The 22,823-nt window shown below is 44.1% G+C and overlaps 1 protein-coding gene across 1 annotated transcript in view; it reads left to right on the top strand.

Moving 5' to 3' along the window:
- LOC134399367 (WD repeat- and FYVE domain-containing protein 4-like) overlaps nucleotides 1-22,823 on the top strand; it is a 116,911-nt gene that overhangs the window by 44,119 nt on the left and 49,969 nt on the right. Inside the window, exons 6-9 of the mRNA XM_063127390.1 lie at nucleotides 6,916-7,128; nucleotides 7,921-8,068; nucleotides 9,186-9,343; nucleotides 10,657-10,815. Coding sequence (XP_062983460.1) covers nucleotides 6,916-7,128; nucleotides 7,921-8,068; nucleotides 9,186-9,343; nucleotides 10,657-10,815 — 678 coding nt within the window. The remainder of the gene's footprint in view (nucleotides 1-6,915; nucleotides 7,129-7,920; nucleotides 8,069-9,185; nucleotides 9,344-10,656; nucleotides 10,816-22,823) is intronic.

The raw sequence follows: 22,823 nt of genomic DNA, 5'->3' as shown, positions 1-22,823 counted from the left end.
TCCCCCATAGACTTGCATTGAAAATGTCAACTGCCTAAAACTTTTTTAGTTTTAAAGTTGGAGACATCAAAATGGGCATCATGAGAGCTTTCACATAGATCCTTATTCATGCCCATTTTGAAGGAAATCCGAGCATGCCCTGATTTTGGGGGAATATTTAAAAGATTCCCCCCATTTTCAGAAATGCAGTTATCTCCGTCATTTTTCCAGATACAGACCTCTAACTGGCCACCATCAGAGCTCCCACCTAGATCCTTATTCATGCCCATTTTGAAGGAAATCTGAGCATGCCCTGAGTTTTGGGGAATTTTTAAAGTTTTAACCCTCAACCCTAACCCCAATTAACAAAAGTGCATACATCTCCGTCACTTTTAAAGTTAGAAACATCAAAATGGGTACCATGAGAGCTTATATATGTATCCTTATTCATGCCCATTTTGAAGGAAATCCGATCATCCCCTGATTTTTAGAGAATTTTTAATGTTTTAACCCTCAACCATCACCCCCATTTTCAAATCTGCATACATCTATGTCATTTTTCAAGATGCACACAGGCAACTGGCAACCATGAGAGCTGACACATCGATCCTTCTTCTTGCCCATTTTGAAGGAAATCCAATCATGCCCTGATTTTTGGGGAATATTTAAAGATAAACCTAAATAAGAATCTTCCTCTCAGGTTAAACACTTCAAAAATGAACCCAGGGAGAAAAGTTTCTCTGTATGCCTCTGGCTTAGTCCCCCCCCCCCTCCTCCAACATTGGGATTGGAGGATGCTTCACATGAGGTGATCACTTCTCATCACGATTGGGAAATGAATCTGTCTCTCAATGGTGAAAAAAAAGGTTTCACCCCTCCCGTTTTACCCACTCAATAAAAATTAATTGCAAGCAAACAGCGTGATGAAAAATTCTGAAAATTGACACAAATGACCCCCAATCATCACTCTCTAAGCTCAGTAAGTTTCAGAGTTGTAGCTTTAAAAACAAAGAAGTTATAGGCGTTCTTTCACCCAATGCAATCCTTTGTGGAAAAAGTTCCAAAATGCCGGGCAGAGCCTCGCGACTAAGTGGATCGCTCTGCAAAGGGGTAACTTGCTTCACGGCAGTTTGCGTCACACTCAACCCAATCCGTCTCTGCCTTTGGCGGAGGCGAATCAGGCCGATCCAATGTCACTTCTATGAAGCGAAGTGAAGCAGAGCACAGCCCTAATCTAGTCCAACCCTCTGCAATGTGCAGGAAAACTAATCAAACCATATTTATTTATTTATTTATTTATTACATTTATATACCGCCTCACAGCTGAAGCTCTCTGAGCTGTTCACAAAAGTTAAAGGAGTAAACATTAAAAAGTATACAAAATTTAAAAACGATCTATGATAGGTAGCTGTCCAGTCCCTTCTTAAAAGTCTCCAGAGATGGAGAACCCACTATCTCCATAGGTAGAGTGTTCCACTGTTGTACAGACCTTACTCTCAGGAATTTTTCCTATATATTTAATCAAAATCTAGGTATCTGTAACTTATTCCCATTATTTTGGGTGCTAATTTCTGGAACACTGGAAAATAGTTCTTGACCATCTTCCTTGTAGCACCCTTCCAATTCACTTCATTGGCTTCCAATTCACTTCAGAATCCACTATAAACTTCTCCTGTTAACCTTCAAAGCTTTTCACGGTCTAGCTCCTTCCTATCTCTCCTCTCTCATCTCACACTATTGCCCCGCTCGTGCTCTTCGCTCCTCTGATGCCATGTTTCTCGCCTGCCCAAGGGCCTCTACTTCCCTTGCTCGGCTTCGTCCATTTTCGTCTGCTGCCCCTTACGCCTGGAACGCTCTTCCAGAACATTTGAGAACTACAAGTTCAACCGCAGCTTTTAAAGCTCAACTAAAAACTTTTCTTTTTCCTAAAGCTTTTAAAACTTGATGTTGTGCAGACTTCTGCTGTTACTTTCTACTGTTAGTTTTACCCTACCCTGTGCCTGCTTACCCTACCCTGTACCTGTTTGCATTCTCTTCCCCTCCTTATTGTTTTACTATGATTTTATTAGATTGTAAGCCTATGCAGCAGGGTCTTGCTATTTACTGTTTTACTCTGTACAGCACCATGTACATTGATGGTGCTATATAAATAAATTAATAATAATAATAATAATAATAATAATAATAATAATAATAATGATACCTGAACACTGTTAACATGTCTTTTCTCAGTCTTATTTTCTTCAGATTGAACATCCCAAGTTCCTTCATCTTGTCTTCATAGGGCATGTCCTCAAGTCTCTCTATCATAAGACACAAGAAGTGGCATGCTGGATCAGACCAAGGGTCCATCTAGTCCAGCACTCTGTTCACACAGTGGCCAAGCAGCCATCGGCCAGGGACTAACAAGGCAGGACATGGTGCAACAGCACCCTCCCGCCCATGTTCCCCAGCAACTGGTGCACACAAGCTTACTGCCTCGAATACTGGAGATAGTACTATCCACACTCTCCATACCATGCATAATTTTGTGCACCTCTATCATGTCTCCCCTTAGCCGCCTTTGTTCCAAGCTAAACAATCCCAGTTGATGTAACCTTCCCTCATATGGGAGATGCTCCAGCCCCTTAATCATTTTAGTTGCCCTTTTCTGCACTTTTTCCAGCTCTATCATATCCTTTTTTAGGTGTGGTGACCAGAACTGTACACAGTATACCAAGTGTGGTTGCACTATAGATTTGTATAAGGGTAGTATGATACTGACCGTTTTATTTCTTTTCTTATAATGCCTAACATGGAGTTTGCCTTGTTTACTGCGGCCGCACACTGGGTGGACATTTTCATCGAGCTGTCCACCCAAATCCCAAGATCTCTCTTGTTTGGTCACCACCAGCTCAGATCCCATTAGGTTATACTTGAAGTTGGGTTTTTCCCCCCCAACGTGCATCACCTTACACTTCCTTACATTGAACCACATCTGCCATTTGTACACCCACTCTCCCTGCTTTGAGAGATCGCTTTGGAGCTCTTCACAATCCCTTTGTGCTTTAACAACCTTAAATATTTTGTTGTCGTCGGCAAACTTGGCCACTTCATTGCTCACTCCTAATTCTAGATCATTTATGAACAAGTTGGAAAGAATTGGACCCAATACTGACCCCTGTGGGACCCCCCACTATTTACTTCCCTCCATCGGGAGAATTGACCATTTATTCCTACTCTCTGCTTTCTGTTCTTTACCAGTTACTGATCCATAAGAAGACCGCTCCTCTTATTTCATGACTACTAAGTTTATTCAGGAGACTTTGGTAGGGGACTTTATCAAAAGTCTTATGGAAGTCCAAGTAAAAAATGTCCACCAGATCACCCCATCTAGATTTTTGTTGACACTCTCAAAGAATTCTAGTAGATTAGTGAACAGGACTTACCTTTGTGGAAGCCGTGTTGATTCTTTTTCAGCAGGATCTGTCCTTCTATATGCTTACTAATTTTGTCTTTAATAATGCTTTCAACCAATTTACCTGGAACAGATGTCAAACTGACCATCCTGTAATTTCCTGGATCCCCCCTGGATCCCTTTTTGAAAATTGGTGTTACATTGGCCATCTTCCAGTCCTCTGGTACAGAGGCTGAGCTTAGGGACATGTTGCATATTTTTGTGAGGAGGTCTGCAATTTCATATTTTAGTTCTTTGAGAACTCTAGGAGGGATACCATCTGGGCCTGGTGATTTATTTGCTTTCAATTTGTCAATAAGGTTGAGAACTTCATCTTTTGTCACCACTATTTGCCTCAGTTCCTCAGACTCCATTCCTGAAAACAACAGTTCAGGCACAGGCATCTGTCCTGTATCCTCTGCTGTGAACACTGATGCAAAGAATTCATTCAGCTTCTCTCCAATCTCCCTGCCCTCCTTCAGTGCTCCCTTCAGTCCATTGTCATCCAACGGTCCAACTGCTTCCCTTGCTGGTTTCCTGCTTCTGATATATTTAAAGAATTCTTTATTGTTGCTCTCCTCTGAACCTGTTCTAAACCTGTCCTTCTGGGAAAATAATCCTGAGTCCATGTAGAGTAAATCTGTAGGAAAGTTGGATCAATTTTCTAAAGAATATGCTTATTGCCTCATTCTGATTTGGTGTGCTGCTGGGGCGGGTGTATGTGTATCTAGTCCTAACAAGGTCTTCTGCTTTTGGAACTGTCTTGAAGGAGTGAAACCATCCATCATGCTGAACACAGAACACACATGAAAGCAAAGGTTGTAGGCATGTTATGATCACATGCCATTCTCCTTGACCTTGTAAAGGTTTGCCTGTTTGCACCACATCTTTTGAGGCACCTGGAAAGGTCATAATACATGTATCATTAGATCCCTAGTACAATGTTCCTTTTTCACAAGCTCATTTTAAAATATCCTCTTTGGTGGGGAAGCGCTGGAATTTTATGATGATCACTTGTGGATGTTTATAACTTGATGAGGGGGGATAGGGAATGGAGAGGCAGGTAAGAAATAATTTATTATTATTATTATTATTATTATTATTATTATTATTGTGTGCAAGTTCAATCTCTAAGAAATAAATTAGAGAGCCTTTTTTGGCTGAGGAGCGGGGTATAAGTATTATAAATAAATAAATAAATAAATTATTATTATTATTATTATTATTATTATTATTATTATTGTGTGCAAGTTCAATCTCTAAGGTATAACCATCCAGTAGTTCCAAGACCTCTCTCAGCATATTCGCCACAAACATAGTCAGTTACCCTGTTCTTCCCATTAATTGATTTACCACTCTTCTCATATTATTCCTGTGAGATCTTCACCCAGAAAGCTATAGTCAGACAGCTTCATTTGCAATGTGGCATTATTGGCCTGCAGTGTTTTTAGAGATGTTTGTATTGCCTGTTCCCAATCTTCCATAGCAGAAACTCACATTTCTGCCATGCCTGTCTGCTTTTGCAATTGGTCTAATTGAGACATCAGGAAAGATGGCCTGTAACATGGCCTCTGGTGGGTCATCCAGGATTGCAGAGGGTGAAGCAGCCATATTGCAGGTGGTACAGGGCACTCCACTCTGCTTAGGAATTTTCCTACCATTTCTATCCCCAATAGGCCCACTGCATTTGTAATGATTAGGCTGCCAAAGTCCAGCCAAAAATAAACAAAATAAGAACTCCTCCCCAGAATGCCACAGCAGGGACAGAAGCCCCCCACCTGTCTGTATATATCTTTGAGGGTCTTCAACAATGGATTTGTGTAGTAGGATCATTTGTGGGGCCTGAAGCTCAGTAAGTTGTTGTCTAAGTAGACATATTGATAGGAAGTCCAGGGTTGTCTATTAGACACTGGGTGGGTAACCCCAAAAAAGGATACCACAAAGTTTCAAACAACAATATTTAACATTTTACTGAAGAAAAATGTCAATATGAAAATTTTAAAATGTGAATGAATACACACACACCTACCGCACAAAAAAATGTATGAGGAACAGAGTAATAAAATAACCATGGATTAACACATCCAGTGTAACTCATTTTTAGACTGTGTTCCTATTATATCTAGGTCCCTTATCCAAGCAAAATCTTATGGTCCAAAGTCCAATGCTCTCTCAACCAGTTTTCTAGTTTCAGCAACTCTGATTCTTCCTTTCCTCTAGGACTCTGACCTTCTTTCCTCCCCACTCCCCTCTCTCTGCTTTCCCCTCTTCTATTTTCTAACCTTCTGTTGGACTTTATAATCTCTTCATTTCCTGAGTAAATTTCCTGAACTTCTTTCACTTCTAAATTATTAACCTTTCGGCTGTAACTGACAAACACATACATAAGTCTTATCCCCGTAGCATCCTAAAACCAAACTAAATACAAAAATGGGGGTCACTTTTGTTCCTTTGCATAGATCAGTGGAGACTGGTAGCACCAATGTCAAGGGGATTTGTGTGTTTTAATCCACTCCAGGTCTCAGGGCCCTTCCACACGCCGTACTGAAGGTGCATGCATACGCCCCAAGTACGACCCCAAAACGATAGTGTGGACTACAGCCAGAAGAGACGGAGGAGGAGGCGGCTGGGGAATCTGGGCGCGTCCTTGCCGCCACCGCCTCCCCGCCAGCCTCCTGCTGCCTGGGTAAGAGCGACCCGGGTCGGAGAGCTCAGCTTCCGCCTCCGCCGAGCTCTCCGACCCGGGTTGCTCTTACCCCGGCAGCAGGAGGCCGGCGGGGAGGCGGGTGGCGGCGGTGGCAAGGACACGCCCGGATTCCCCAGCCGCCGCCTCCTCCGTCTCTTCTGGCTGTAGTCCACACTATCGTTTTGGGGTCGTACTTGGGGCGCATGCATGCGCCTTCAGTACAGCGTGTGGAAGGGCCCTCAGTCAGGACTCTAAAGGAGCTCTCTCGAAACTTGGAGCAGAGTCACCTCCCCACTGAGATCAGAGCAACCAGCCTCCACTGACAGAGATCCTTCTCCATTTTGGCTTAGCCTAGATTAAATAAGTGCATGTAAGCAAACAAACTTTTTGCAGTCCCTTGGCATTCTTTGCAGAGCAGAGATTCTCCTGAACAGAGAGGAGAGGAAATCCTAGTGTCCTTGCACTACCTCATCCTGTCTCTAGCTTCCATCAAGCATTGTCATTGACTGTAGATACACCAATTGACGTTTTTTTTATATATGAAATAAGCCATTATTTGATTCTCACTAGCATTTTAAATTGGGAAGACTTAGATGTAGCCCAAGAGATGGTATGTGACCATTTAATATTTCTCATTGATGACCAAAGCAACTTGCACATCTTGAGGGATTACTGTGGAACTGGAACAGTATAAAAACTGCAGGCTCCTGCTTGGGCAGTCAAGTGACAGGGTGCCCCTTCACAATTACAAAAAGTAGTCTGGAATTCCTGCTAACAAGGTAACTCTGAATGAGCTTTGTCTGTTTGGTTTCAGGCACTGGAAAGCAATTATGTCAGCACCCATCTCCATCACTGGATAGATCTGATTTTTGGCTCCAAGCAGCATGGCCCAGCTGCAATGAAGGCTGTGAACGTATTTCACCCATATTTCTATGGTGATCAAGTACACATGGACAATGTCAATGACCAACTCATCAAAAACACCATCCTGGGATTTGTCAGCAACTTTGGACAGATCCCAAAGCAGGTACATGCATGGGGGAGTGCAGTTTGTGTAATACTGACATTTGAGCCATCAAGTACAGAGTATATATCTCATTTTCATCCCAGAGTGTGATTTGCTGTTATAGTATTGCCCAGAAAAATGAGCAGAACCCTGAGATTTGGTCTCCTGAACAGTGCTGGAATAAAGAGGAGGGAGGGACAGTTACACATTCTGTAACTTCACCATGTCCACTTCCTGGCTCCTCTGCATTGCTTCTGAGGAGGTGCTTTTTGATGAGCATGAGGAGGGTTCACTCCAGGTAAGGGAATCTTTTGGGTCACTGTAGTAGTTGTTTCTCCCGTTTTGGGAACAGGTGTAACCAGGCCAGGCAGAATAAGCGGCAAGGATCCTATGCTTCAACTTGCAGGCATGATCTTAATGGTAAGTTGCCTCAGCCTCCCCTCACTTTGCTATGGGTTCCTGCTTCAGAGCAGAGAGAGTGTGAGAACTAGGCAATCTTGTTGACTCCACCTATTGCACCCCCTTGGCTTTGCCTATTATTAGCTGCCCTCTGCCGCAGTGAGTACTTAGCCTTCACTGCTCCTAACCACACAGAAAAGCTCAGCTAGCACAATGAACTCTGCAGACACAGTGGGGGAGAAAATACCTCTTTGCTGCCATCACAGAGTAAGTCTTGAGAAAGCACCTTGCTTGTACAGCTCATTCTCAGAGTGATTTTTCCACCACCTACACTCTAATAATCATGTTGTTGTTGTTGTTGTTGTTGTTGTTGTTGTTGTTGTTGTTGTTGTTTTATGCTTTCCTTCTTTGCAGATCTTCACCAAGCCACACCCAGCCAGGAATGCCCTGGGGAAGCATTTGGTGGGGAGAGAAAGCATACTCTTTCCTTCTCCAGCTGGGCAACTGCGTCCATCACTTAGCGCCCTGCATAAGCTGAAGCTTTCACCTGTTACTGTCAAAGGTATAGACTGGGGATTTCAGGATAAAAAGAGCACCAGAATGTAATCCCTAATGCATATGGAGTTTTGGTGGACAAAACTTTCTGTTAAAAAAACTTTCTGTTAAACCAAAACTCTGGAGTGCTTCATGGAAACTAGAATGGATTCTGTGATGCACCATAGACATGGAAGAATTCATTGAGCTGGAATGGAGGGATGGTGGCGGTGTGCTAGACACCAGTCATCCAGCAAAATGGCAACCTTTTCCCACTAGATCAGGTAACCATCAGACCCTTGAATTGTGCTTGGAAATGGCCTTGCAGCTGGGGCAACTCTTCTAACTATAGTTTCCAAGCAGTTTCCAGACCACTTCGCACTGCAGCAATTGATACCAGATGTTACTAGAGCATAGCTTACTGTGGTCAGGCTGTTCCTATCCAGGACAGTTGGCACGCCAGCCTCTGCTGACAAAAGGGACTAACTGGCAATGTCCCAGCCTATAAAGGAAGCCGCGGTGTTGCTTGATATTTAGAGAAGCAGAGATATCCATAGAGAGAACAAAAGGGCTAGAGCAGGTGTGGCTGATGACTGGCCTGTCAGTTTCTCCTGCAGTTCTTGGCCCCTCTCCCCTGAAACAGGAAATCTCATCTCTACAATCAGCAGTCAACTGGAGAGAAGAGATTGCCCCAACTATCCCCTCCCTGGCATTAGAGGAGAAAATATGCAATTTCTGAAGCTTGGGGAAATTGTGTATCCCCCCCCCCCCCCCCGCCCCGCTGAGTTAAGGGCAGCCACCATTCACGCAGTGGGGAAAAGGGAAGTCAGGGAGGACTCTCAAAGGCTCGCAAGCGCTCAGGCGTGGCTCCTTCGCAGGATCAGGCAGATGTTTGCAAGAATGGTAGTTATTGTAGGTTGGGGGAATAAACAGCGACTGAGAGTCTTATGTAGTCCTGTGTTGTTATACCCATGTTACTGGATATGCTAAAAGAGAATACTGTGTGGACAACCCTGCAGTGTAGTCCAGTGTTATCAAATATCCTGGTGGGATAAAATCCAAGCCGTAGATTTATTTCTCTCTTTTTAAAATGTATTTCCAGAAGCAGGAACAATAAAAGAGTTATCTTGCTTTCTCCTATGCAGAAGCACCTCAAGGACCTGTTGGTCACATTGTCTGTACTGAAAAGGGAATTTTGGCTGTTGGAAAGAACAAAATTTTGCTCCCACCACTGTGGAATAAAGTGTTTTGCTGGGGATTCAATGATTTCACCTGTTGCCTGGCTAGCTCTGGATCAGACAAGGTATTTAATGGCAGATTTATGGATACTGCTGCAAGAAACTCCCTAATGTATAGCGTCCAGCTTTTTGAGGGGTTGTATGGCCAGTAGTTGCTGGCACTGAGAGATGCGGTGGCAGGGGGGTGACGCATTGCAAAATTAACTTTGCAATTGACTGGAATCAATAACTGAACTAGGCAAAAGCTTGGTCTGTATCTTGTTAACGTAATTCCTTCTTCGTGGTCTGTGCCTCACACGTATTGGTTCTGCGAGTGCGTGGAGCCTTGATTCAGAAAACGTCCACAGCTGAGGAGTATTTGAGTGGGACCCCTCCCACACCGCCCCACTGCACAGCCGCTTTGGGTTCCAGCCTCTTCCCTCAGCTCTTTGTTGACCGCCATTGTAGCACTCGACTGAGGGGCTTCCAAGTTGTTTTGACTTTCTGAGGATAATTCTATTCAGTCCTTTCTCTCTTCTTGTTGTTTCTCTCCTTCCATTTTGCATTTTATTTTCCTTGCAGTTTTCATTTGGTTGCAGGGCGCTTTCAGGTGTATGACTGTTAAAGCCCCATTTAGGAAGTGTGTTTGTGATGGGAGTAAGCTTCCCCCACTGATGGACACTCCCTTGCATGGTCTGCCTGAGTAAAGGACATATCATTGATATGGGCCATTACTGCATGTGACACTGGGGTCCCATTAATCAGTGCGTGTGAAGCAGATATAGCCATAATATGGGGCTCAAGTATTTGACCCTAATGGACAAATACTTGAGCCCCATATTATGGAGCAAAATAAAGAGACAGAGAACAAAGAAGGAATGTAAAAGAGAAAGGAGAAAAAAGCTCAGTGAGTGCTTGCCTGCCCACCGCTGCCGCCCACCCCCACGAACAAGGACCTAGCTTCAGCCCCTCCCCCAGCTGTGTTAATGGCAGAGCCACCATCAACACCGCAAAGGAAATGTGCACTTTCTGGAGGCTCCGGAAAGTGTGCTTCCCCTCCCCCCTCTCTGATGGGGTCCTTAAAGGCCCACATTGGTATGGGGGGGGGGGCAGGAAACATGCCTCTGGAAAGTAATTTCAAAAATCTTGGAGGCTTTTTGGTGGAAAAGTAGCCTATAATTTCAAATATAAGTCAGTTCTGCATACTAATAGTGAACTTATTCTCTCAGTGTGGATATTTTTGAAAAACAAAATGATTCTTTCATTTAATCTATATGTCACTAAACATATTTTGTCCTGATTTCAGAATTACACCAGTTTCAGAATTTCTCTGTCTGCTTATGCATTTCTGTTTCTGGTCTGCTTTTCTGCTTTTCTGAATGTTTCTTTCTTTGTGCAGCGAATGACCATATTTGAAGCCACAGCTGACTGGGGGGGTTGCCTCTGTGCTGTTTGTCCCACACCAACAACGCTCATCACCTCCGGGAGCAGCTCTGTGATGTGTGCCTGGGAACTCTCCGTGACCAGGGATGGAGCCGCTTGGTTAAGCTTGAAGCAGGTAGATAATTCCCGCTCACATTTCTAAAGAAAATGAACCTGACAGTTGAGTAAGATCTGCAGACTATTGCCAGGCAGGCCCAATCAACAAAGTCTTCATACACATAAAAAAAGAAGGTACATAACAAAATCCAACAATGAAGTGTTACATTTTTGTTTTGTTTTCTCCCCCTGCTGACTTATAATTCTGTTGTGTATTTTAAACTTTTTTTTTACATTTCTTTTCCTATGTTTTAAATTTATTTATTTATTTATTTATTTATTACATTTCTATACCGCCCAATAGCCGGAGCTCTCTTATGTTTTAAACTTTGTAATACCGCCTTGAGGCCCAGTATACAAATAATAATAATAATAATAATAATAATAATAATAATAATAATACATTCCTTTGCTAAAAATGCATCATACAACTGGAATTAGCACTATGAAAAGCAAATGACTCTAAAAACATTTCATTTGTTCTGTTTCTGTAACTCAGTGTATACAACAGTGAGTTACAGTGAGACTTCAGTGAGTTACAGGACTTCAATGAGTCCTTCCATTAAAGGGCATGTGATGATAGTTTTAGGAGATTTTGAGCTTCATCCCACATACCTGCTTCTGTCGGATTATCCCCATAGCACTAAGCTTTCATGGTTGTTGTTGTTGTTTTTGCTACTGGGCGACAGCCATCCTTCACATACCAGGAAGGGGGGAAATGTAAAAAAACATTAAAAAATCAACGGATGACCAAATTCAATTCAAATTTGGTGTGCTTAAAGCTCTCCCTAATATCTATTACTGTGCCAATTTTGGTGTCTTTATCTTTAAAGCTTACGCAGATGTAAGCATTTGTTTAAAATCCTGCTCCGGCGCCGCAGCCGTGGCTCGCAAGATACGCTCAGAAAGTAGGGGCTAATATGGTGAATCTTTTGGCTTTGAAACACAATTAAGGCAGGCTGCGTGGGGGAGTACTTCACAATCAAAGAAGATTGTAAGCTGGAAAACTTCTGAGTCCTTTGCATGCAATTCGCAGTGACTGCACAGTATAACACTGGTGTGATAAAGCTAAAAATTGCCATTTGTGGCGCAGTACTTTGGAAGTCTCTGGGATGGACAGGTGATTTTGGCTTTCTTCGTACTTCTGTTTGTTCTTATTGCTCTTGGCAGTAAGGGAATAGGAACAATGCCATCCTCCTAGCATCAAGCCAATTGGCCATAGAGAATTATTTACAATGGATCCTTGCCTTTTTTTAGGGCAAGAAGGAGCAGCTGTTTGTCAGCAAGGTGCCCAGGAGGGCATGAAACTGGCACAGCAAACAAAGATGAAGCAAACTGACAGCTTCGACCACCACAGTCAATCTATTCCATTCTTCTGAGTCCCTCTCAGTAGGTGTCATTGTACATTTTCTACTGGACTGATGAATTGGCAGGAAATTTGGTGAAATTATCTGCAACAGGGAAACTCAAACAAAGGAGCCCAATGTTCTCCCTTCAGTTCTTCTTCGTGGTCTCTATGCATCACACATATGGGGCTCTGCGCCTGCGCGGAGACCTGAACCGGAACCTCAAACAGTTAAATATAACATTTTAGGCGGGAACCATCCCCCAGCGCTACTGCACATGTGCACGCGGTTCCCGCCTAGACCTCAGTTCTTCGTCGTCTGCCATTGTGGCTAGACTGAGAAAACCGACCTCTTAGCGTTTTTCCTTAGAACCTCTCATACTTACCGTAGATTAGTACTTTTCTCTCAGTATCTCTCTTCTTTGCTTCTTACTCTTGACTTCTTTCTAATAAATAAATAAATAAATAAATTTATATATATATAGGATTTTCTTACTTTCATTTTCGCGGTGATCCATGGGTCGCTGGGGCCTGTTGGGCCTATGGCAGTAAAAGCTCCTTTTAGGAAATGTGTTAGCTGCCGGGCGAAACTCCCTCCGACTGACGGCCACTCGCTCTGCATAATCTGCCTTGGTGAGGGCCATAAGGTCGAAATGTGCCATCATTGCATGTCTTTCATAAAGCAGACGCGCAAAAACTGGGCTGATCGGCTGAGAGCCATCTTGTGGGGAAAAGCCCTCAAGGCGACTGACGCTCCTAACCAAAAAGTCATGGAGAAACCTTCAATCCCGAAGAAGACCATTACTCTTACACAACAGAGTATCGATGAAGACCAGAGCTCTGGTGTACAAACGTTTGTCATCTCTGAAACGACCATGGCAGAAAAGAGGATGGACATACCTCTCACGCCTGGTCGCTCTTTGGTGAGCTCTGTGGCTAAAAAGATTTCAGAAAAAGCCCAGACCCCAAAGTCTGCAGAATTGCAGAAAAGGAAGAAAAAGAGAAAGGACGCTAACAAATCTTCCTCACCATGCAGCTCTTTGATACCGAGCGCTACAGTATCGAGCCGCCCAGCATCGGTACCAACCTCGCTACTGAGACCTTTGGAATCAATCTTGGAGGGCGAGATCAGGGACTTGACACCGACAAGATCGGTACAGCCTGACATCCCCCTATGTGAGAGAGTGGCTGTAGATACTGATAGGCAACTGCAACAAAGTATGCCTCTGGTCTCCCCAGTTACGTCTAACAGGGACAGCGCGGCTCAAACGGCGGTTTTCGGCTTTTCGCCCATAGGATTGCACTGAGGAAAACAATCGGGGATAACTGGGTTGATTTTTAAGCTATCGTTCTGAAAATTCTTGTGCACAGAGAGTCGTGGATGGGGGTCATTTTGAGACTACTCTCACCTCTCTGCGTGGTGCGGGTCGCATGCTAGAATTTTTTAAAAATCGGGTCAACAAACAGGGACAGCGCGGCTCAAACGGCGGTTTTCGGCTTTTCGCCCATAGGATTGCACTGAGGAAAACAATCGGGGATAACTGGGTTGATTTTTAAGCTATCGTTCTGAAAATTCTTGTGCACAGAGAGTCGTGGATGGGGGTCATTTTGAGACTACTCTCACGTCTCTGCGTGGTGCCGGTCGCGCGCTAGAATTTTTGGAAAAATCGGCGGGAAAAATACCTTTTTCAAAGGGCTGAGGGGCAGAGTCAGCTCCCGGTCATGATCACATGATCCCAAAGTTAGAGGAAGGCATAGGCAAAACAGGTAACTTGGGATTCTGGGAAACTTCTCTTTCTTCATCTGAACGGACTTTTCCCCGTGTTTTTTTAACACAGTAGCCCCACCAAATGCACAAACACAACCTGAAATCATATACTAAGCCAAGAATAAGAGATAGAAACACAGCACTGCTACCCACCCTAACTTTGGGGAACAACTGAAAAGATGTGGTGCAAGGGGATGAGCTCCCCTAGGGCATCTCATCGTGGACGTGCCCCCACTCTCTCCTGCACTGGAAGGCCATCAGAGCCTTCCAAAGAGAGTAAAACGGTGGAGCAATGCCTATCATGAGTCGAAGTGAGCATTTACTTCTTAGTGGTGGAGCGATGCCTATTATGAGTTGAAATGAGTGTTTACTTCTCAGAGCTCTCATGGTGAAGCAATGGCTTTCTTGAGCTGAACTGGCAGCTGCTTCCCCCTCCCCCGGGCACGTCTCCCTATTGCTGGTAAAAGACAGATATAGCCTTTTTAAAAAAGTTCTTCTTGCTGTTTATTCAGCAACACTGCTGCTTTTAATTCTACCCCTCCTTCGTTTATTTATTTGTTTATTTATTCCATTTTATATGCATTACTGGCTTATCCTTGGCTCACTTCCTTATGCCCCCAGAAATGCCAGCTGCATGCCTGCCTGCCTTCCCTCCCTCCTCCCCTGCCCACCTTGCAGGGATGTTGTGTGTGTGTGGCTTTGACTCAGGGGAGAAGTCCTTCCTGCGCTCACTTGGAGTTTTGGAAGTTCCAAATTTTGCAGGTTTAAGCCCCGCCAAAAAACAGGGGATGATGGGACTGCCTTGAGTCTTGGCGTGTGGCGTATGTATCCCTGGATAAGCTTTCATGGTGGTGAGTTTGAGGTTTTTTTTTAACGTGCAAAATTGACGGAGCTATGGAAAGGGGTGTTGGATTTTCATAAATTCCCCAAAAATCAGGGGATGATGGGATTTGCTTGAGTCTCAGCGTGCGTATGTATCCCTGGATAAGCTTTCATGGTGGTGAGTTTGAGGTTTCTAACGTGCAAATTGACGGAGCTATGGAAAGGGGTGTGAATGGGGTGCCCGATTTTCAAAAATTCCCCAAAAATCATGGGATGATGGGATTGCCTTGAAACTTGGCGTCCATGGGGACACATGGATAAGCTATTATGGTGGTGAGTTTGAGGTTTCTAACGTGCAAATTGACGGAGCTATGGAAAGGGGTTTGAATGGGGTGCCCGATTTTCAAAAATTCCCCAAAAATCAGGGGATGATGGGATTGCCTTGAAACTTGGCGTCCATGGGGACACATGGATAAGCTATCATGGTGGTGAGTTTGAGGTTTCTAACGTGCAAATTGACGGAGCTATGGAAAGGGGTTTGAATGGGGTGCCCGATTTTCAAAAATTCCCCAAAAATCAGGGGATGATGGGATTGCTTTGAAACTTGGCGTGCTTGTGTATACCCCCATGAGGTGTCATGGTGCCAAACGTGAGGTTTCTAACTTGAACAGAAAAAAGTTGTATAATTTTTTAGCTTTCAATGCAAGCCTATGGGGGGGGGGGGAAAACCGGAGCTCCGATCCGGATCCGGCGCTCCGAGCGGAGCGGAGCGGAAGTGGGCGGAGCGGGGGCGGGGCGAAGCGGCCCGCTCCAAAAATCGCAGATCTGCAAGTGAAGCGGAGCGGGGGGTCCGTGCACCCCCCCACTAAGCATAGCAACTCACTTACTATCGATGAGATATTGCTAGCATCTCGTAAACCATCGACCAGAAAATCCTATGCTAGCAAATGGAGGAGATTTTCTATTTTTTCCAAGAGCAGAAATCTGCAACCTGACTCTTGCACTATTAGGGATATCTTAGAGTATCTGCCCTCCCTGCACCAATGGGGTCTGAAGTTGTCATCGATAAGCATCCATCTAGCAGCTATTTTGGCGTCGCATAAGGGCGTCGATAACTTCCCACCTTTCACTCACTCGGTAACAAAAACATTCTTACGGGGTTTAAAAAACTCGATACCGACAACTAGACACATAGTTCCGGCTTGGAGCCTGTTGGTAGTACTGCATGCTCTGACAAGGAAACCGTTTGAGCCATTGGCCACTACTGACCTAAGACTGCTGTCCTTTAAGGTTGCATTCCTTGTAGCAGTAACTTCTGCACGATGTGTAAGTGAGCTTAGGGCTTTAAGACCTTACCTAACCTTTCATAAAGATAAGGTTGTACTCTGTACCAACATAGCCTTCCTCCCTAAAGTAGTGTCGGCTTTTCACACCACGCAGGATATTGTGCTACCTGCTTTCTTCCCTAGTCCTACAACTCCAGTGGACTCTACGTTACATCTAAACGGACTGAAAACTTTAGGAAAACATAGCAACTTTTTGTTTGCTATGGCGAACCCCGTAAGGGTCTCCCTATATCCTGTCAGCGCCTATCGCACTGGATAACTCAGACTATTGAGATAGCTTACTCTTTGTCAAGCATGCAGTTATCAGACACTGTGACAGCCCACTCGACTAGAGCTGTAGCAACTTCTGTGGCTTTTCGTAGGGGTATTCCTCTACAAGATTTATGCAAAACAGCAACATGGTCAACTCCATCCACGTTTATCAGACATTATAACCTTGATGTCCGGGCAAGGCAGGATTGTTCGTTTGGAAGAGCGGTCCTCTCTGAAATACTAAGATGACACACCAACCCACCTCCAGGTAGGTCAGCTTGCTCATCGCCCATATGTGTGATGCATAGAGACCATGAAGAAGAAATGCAGGTTGCTTACCTGTAACTGTAGTTCTTCGAGTGGTCATCTATGCATTCACACAACCCACCCACCATCCCCTCTTGGTGGTGTATCTGAACATATTCTCTGACTTATATCGTATTACTTTTTTTATACATAGTTTATGGGGCCACAATGTCGGACTCCTGTAAACTGAGGTATAGGCGGGAACCGCATGCACATGCGCAGTAGCATTGGGGGATGGTTCCCGCCTAAAATGTTATACTTAGCTATTTGAGGTTCTGGTTCAGGTCTCTGCGCGGGTGCAGAGCCCCATATGTGTGAATGCAGAGATGACCACTTGAAGAACTACAGTTACAGGTAAGCAACCTGCATTTCCATTTTCTTGCATATCCTACAGTAGGGGCACAGGACCTCAGGGTTGGGGGCCAAATCCAGCCTTCTGGGCACGCCAGTCTGGCTCGCTACATTGCCTGCCCCCCTTCCCTTGGCCCTTTCCTCTGGACACCAACCTTTGGGTGGTTCCCCAGCTTTTGGGCCATTTCTCCACTCCATTTCTCCTGAGGCATAGCTACTGGCTATACACTAGAGCTGTGCACGGACCCCCCCCGATCAGCTTCGGATCCCAATCTGCAATTTTTGGATTGGGTCCACTCCGCGCTGATCCGCCAGTGGTCCGCTCCGCTGCGGAGCTCCGGATCCGAATCAGAGCTCCGTTTCCCCCCCCCCAAAGACTTGCATTGAAATCCAAATGCCTATAACATTTTTTCCTGTTAACGTTAGAAAGCTCAAAATTGGCACCATGAGAGCTTATCCATTTATCCACATTCCTGCCCAGTTGGAAGGGAATCTGAGCCTCCACTGATTTTTCAAGAATTTTTGAAAATCCTACTCCCCGTTTTCAGAAATGGGATTTACTCTGACATCTGTACAGATACAAACTTGGAAGTGGGCACCCTCACAGATGCCATCTAGATCCACATTCATGGCAAGTTTCAAGCAAATCCCATCATCCCCTGATTTTTGGCGATTTTTTCCCTTTTAACTCACCCCAATTCAAATCCCATGCTAGAACGTCAGTTTTCATGTTAGAAACCTAAGAATAGGTACCATGAGAGCTTATCCATTTATCCACATTCCTGCCCAGTTGGAAGGAAATCCGAGCCTCTACTGATTTTTGGGGAATTTTTGAAAATCCCCCACCCCATTTTCAGAAATCCAAATATCTCAGGGATTTTTAAAGCTGCAGACAGCTAAATTGGCTTTCCTTATTCATGGGCATTTCAAAGAAAATCCTAACATGCCATGAATTGGGGAGTATTTAAAGATAAACCTTATGAATCTTCTTCCAAACTTCAAAAATTTACCTGGAACTTCACGAAGTCTAAACAGGGTGAGTGCAGGAAGGACTAATGCCCTGAGTCAAAGCAAAACACACACAACTGTCCCTGTGAGGCAGGCACAGAAGAGGAGAGGCAGCAGCAGGCGGTGGCTATGCCCTGGCCTGAAGCACTGGGAGCAAGCACGCAAGCGGCTTGCGGGGTTGACCCACACAGCCCATCTACATCTCCCAGGCACCAGGAGGTCAGAGAGGCAGGCAGAGAGGTGCTACACACACACACACACACACACACACACACACACACACACTGTGCTATAGATCTATGGGGAAGTAAGTCCCAGGCAGCAGATCCCAATACCCCACAACAACAGCACTCAGGCAGTGGCAGGAAGGCGGGCATGCAGCAGACATTTCTGGGGGCACAAGTAAGTGAGCCAAGGATTGTTTCCTTTTTCCAGGCCATCAAAGCCAGTAATGCAAACCAGCCCCGTGAGGCGGGCACAGCACAGAGAGATCCCTTTTGCATCCCATAACTAATAGGGAGCTAGGAGGATAAGAATAAAGTTTTGTGTTCCTTGCTTCAGAGTTGATTGACTGCACTGTGATCACACAGCCATTAGTAAACAATGTTAATAATAGCAGTACTAGTAATAATAATAATAATAATAATAATAATAATAATAATAATAATAATAAATAAGAAGTTAAACCACAATGAAAGCCTGCCTGACTTCACTGAAGAGGGAAAGCCAGGAGAGCTTTGGCTATGGGGTGGTATATAAATTTAATAAATAAATAAATAAATAAACACAGCAGGGGGGGAATTAAAAGCACTGCAGCAGTGTTGCTGAATCACATCAACAAGAAGATTTTTTTTTTTTAAAAAAATGGCTATGTCTGTCTTTTACCAGTAAGAGGAAAGTGGACGTGCCCAGGGGGAGGGGGAACTGTGCCAATTTGACTGGTCCTGTCTAGGTACCAGTCTTTCAGAAGCTACTGCACACTTCAACTCATGAGAGGCATATATTAGCTTTACTGGCTAACCTTTGGAGGGTTCTGATGACCTTCCAATGGCAGGAGTGTGCACTGCACACATCCACATGCCCTATGGACATCATCCCCTTGCACCACATCTATTCAGTTGTTCACCAAGGTTAGGGTGGGTAGCAGTGCTGTGTTTCCTATCTGTTATTCATTTACTTAGTATATGATTTAAGGCTGTGTTTGTGCGTTTGGTGGGACTACTGCTTCAAAAAACACTGGAAAAAGTCCATTCAGACAAAGAAAGAAAGGTTACCCAGTATCCCAAGTTACTAAGTATCCCGTTTTGCTTATTCCCCCCTTCCAGCATTGAGATTGGAGGATGCTTCATCAGGTGATCATGTTTGGGAGTTGAATCTGCCTGTCATTGCTTAAAAAAAACCTTATCCCCTCCTGCTTTAAGCCATTCTAAACAAATTAATAGCAAGCAAACCGCAGGACGACAAAGTCTGAACATCTCCACAAAATGACCCCCAACCACCACTATCTAAGCACAGCAAGTTTCAGGGATTCAAAAAAGTTATACGCTAATCTTTTCCGCAATGCAATCCTATGGGGAAAAATATCCAAAATGGAGGGCCGAGAGCTTCGTGAAAAGAGGATCAATTTGCTTGTGGCCGCTTCTCTTCACTATGCTTCGCTAGCCCCCCAACTCTCTTCTCCACCTATAATGGAGGTGAAGCCTCCCGCTTCGCTATTGCTTCTCCAAACCAAAGAAAAGCGGATCACAGCCCTACTATACACTACGTTGTACTGTTACTTTGGATAATTTGGCCTCACCTTTTGCCTTCAGTCTTGCCCACCACTGGAATGTGTCCTCTGAAAGTGTCTCCAAAATCTTTTTCTCCCAGGCTGAAAGAGTTTCTATACCCCATCCTACAGAATTCATCTTTAACTTCGGAGCATTATAGGGAAAGTTGTGTGGCCACAACATATATCCCCAGGAACATTTTGAAGGAAAGGGCTGCTACTTCTGCTGTCTGCTCTTCTTGGTTCAGCTCTGCAGAAAGACAGAGGCAACAAACTGTTTCCCTTACCTGAGGCTTGTATACTATTCATCACTTTTTGGGCAGACTCTTGGAAAAGGCCAGACGCTCCATGTTGATATAACACTATGAAAATGATTTGAAAATGATATATGGAATGTGGATTGTGCCCAAACAGTTGTCACTGCACTTCAATACTGTTATAAAGCAGTACTGTAGATCTTGTCAAAGTTTGCAAAATAATGTAGTCTGTGGGCCAGGGATCTGAAAATGGGCTGACTGTTACCATCTGGAGTGAATAAATGAGGTGGTCTTTTTTGATAGCCTATAATGCTAGTAAAATTAACAGCCACAATGGCCACCTGGGATGAGTAGCTTTCACTGAAAAAGCACCTTATTTATGTAAAACAATGTCGGAAGATACATAGTATTCGTTTGGGACAATACGTTTGACACTTTTTGCCCATTTAGGACCCAAAAGGGCTCAAAGTGACCAGAAAATACCCCCATGATGGATTGACATGATTTTTGAGAGCATAACGGAAAAGAGGTGCAGAACACACACTGCAAAATCTGTAAACCAGGCATGGAAAAAGTTGTTTCGTAGATTTTACTTATGGAGGCTGAGCTGTGGTCTGTCTTTAGCATATTATACACCAGCATTTTCTCCATTTAGCCTGTTTTCTGACACAGAGCAATGATTGGTTATAACTCTATTGAGGAAACATTACCAGTATACAACAATGCTACATACACACACACACAAACACAATTGTCATCACAGTTTCTTCGAAATACATGGAGTGGTTGGTACCACCATGAGAGATTCAGCTAGAGAAGTTTATGACAGTATTAAAATCATTAGCCATGATGCCTGCTGGTAATGAGGTGCTTTTACTGAAAAAACACTTCTAATGAGTAAAAAAGAAGAAGCCAGAAATACATTATACACAATTTGAGCACAACATGACAAAACAAGATGACAGAAACATATTCTGGATGAAAGGAAAGTCAGCGAAATGAAAGTCAGTGTGATGAAAATGAAAGAGAACCTGATTCCATGACGATACTTATTTTACCTGCATTCAAAAATCCATAATAAGAGTGAAGTTGAACTACATTGTTTTCTCAAACATTTTAGTTAATCATAAACATCACTGTCATGAAACGATTTAGAGCAATATCAGGAGAAAGAGAGAGAAATAAAGCTGGTGCTCGCCTGTTTACCTGTTTCAGAGGTTCATCAGACAAGTGTTTTATTGCACACTTGCTACTGCCCACTTATGGATGTGCACCTTTAAATGATGATGTCCAGCTATTGCACTCCTCCTGCTCCTTCTGCTCATTTTTCTGTAGCAAAATAGATCCCTTATAATCCAACTTTTTTTTTTTTAAAAAAAAATGGAACTTGCTACTACCTCCTGCTGTGTGCAGGAGAAACAGCACAATCAAAGCAGCCTGCTGAATGGGCCATGTGCATGTTGTTTATTTCCTCTTTCGAAAGAAGAAGTAATGAGGGACAGAAGCACTGGTGGAGAGGTGACGGTAAGGAAATGTGATTTCCCCCATATGATGATGCTCTCAGAGGAGTGGGAAAGCAATGGTGTCCACTTCCTGGTTGTTCACAGTCCCTTGGACATTGATAGAGGGCAATGTATTGTCTCAGCTTCATGCCACTAATGCAGAACGGAATAATCATCTCAGTCCAAAATACCACAGCACACCAGGTTCTTCATTCCCATCGCGACCAAGGCTAGCTGTCAGCAGTCAAAGCCATTATTAGGAACCCCAGAGCCCTACAGAATGGTTCTGAGGGAGGTTGCAACAAACAGAATTAAGAAATGGAGGACAGTCCAAAAGACTAAGTACAAGGCAGAGGTGTAGTCTGATCCCCAACATCATCATTATTATTATTATTATTATTATTATTATTATTATTATTCACACTTTTCAGCAACAGAAACCTATTTGTTAACTTGAAAAAAGTGGGAGGGGTTAGGGCAACTTGATGGCACCAAGAAAGTTGTCTGCAGGCAAATGGGTGACCACAGGCACTGCAGGGCCTATTCCTGCTGCGCTACTTACTCGAGTGTGAAGGCCTGGGCTCCCTAGACCTCCAGGGGACATGCAAAGATACTGCAGCTACACATGCAGTGTTGAGGTCACCTGGCAAGTGGCCCAACTCCCAATACACCACTGAAATGGACATTGCTTAAATGCAGCACCGCATGTTCTACAGGATATGAAGTTCCACCTGGATATACAAGGCAACAAGGTAGCACAAGCAGATAGAAAAGTCATGATCCTGAACATGTTCAGGTTCAACCCCAGAGTGCTAGGAATAGATATGAGGGGCGGGTGGTGTACCAGGCAAAACATAGAATCATAGAATCATAGAATAGCAGAGTTGGAAGGGGCCTCCAAGGCCATTGAGTCCACCCCCCCTGCTCAATGCAGGAATCCACCCTAAAGCATCCCTGACAGATGGTTGTCCAGCTGCCTCTTGAATGCCTCTAGTGTGGGAGAGCCCACCACCTCCCTAGGTAACTGAGCAATGTGGTTCATTGAGCAATGCAACAGAGCAATGAAAAAGACCAACTCTGAATTAACTTTGTTATAGTAGAGGGGGCACATGGGGTCATAGAATCATAGAATCATAGAATAGCAGAGTTGGAAGGGGCCTACAAGGCCATCGAGTCCAACCCCTTGCTCCATGCAGGAATCATGAGCCTTAAATCCATCGAGTGCTACTGGCTTGCACCTTTTGCTGCTAGCTTCCATTCATCCTTTGCCCATGGAGGCTTTGTGAAACAATAGAACATACC

The sequence above is a fragment of the Elgaria multicarinata genome, chromosome 5, assembly GCF_023053635.1.
Source record: "Elgaria multicarinata webbii isolate HBS135686 ecotype San Diego chromosome 5, rElgMul1.1.pri, whole genome shotgun sequence".
Taxonomy (NCBI): domain Eukaryota; kingdom Metazoa; phylum Chordata; class Lepidosauria; order Squamata; family Anguidae; genus Elgaria; species Elgaria multicarinata.
This window is presented reverse-complemented; position numbering and strand designations above follow the sequence as displayed.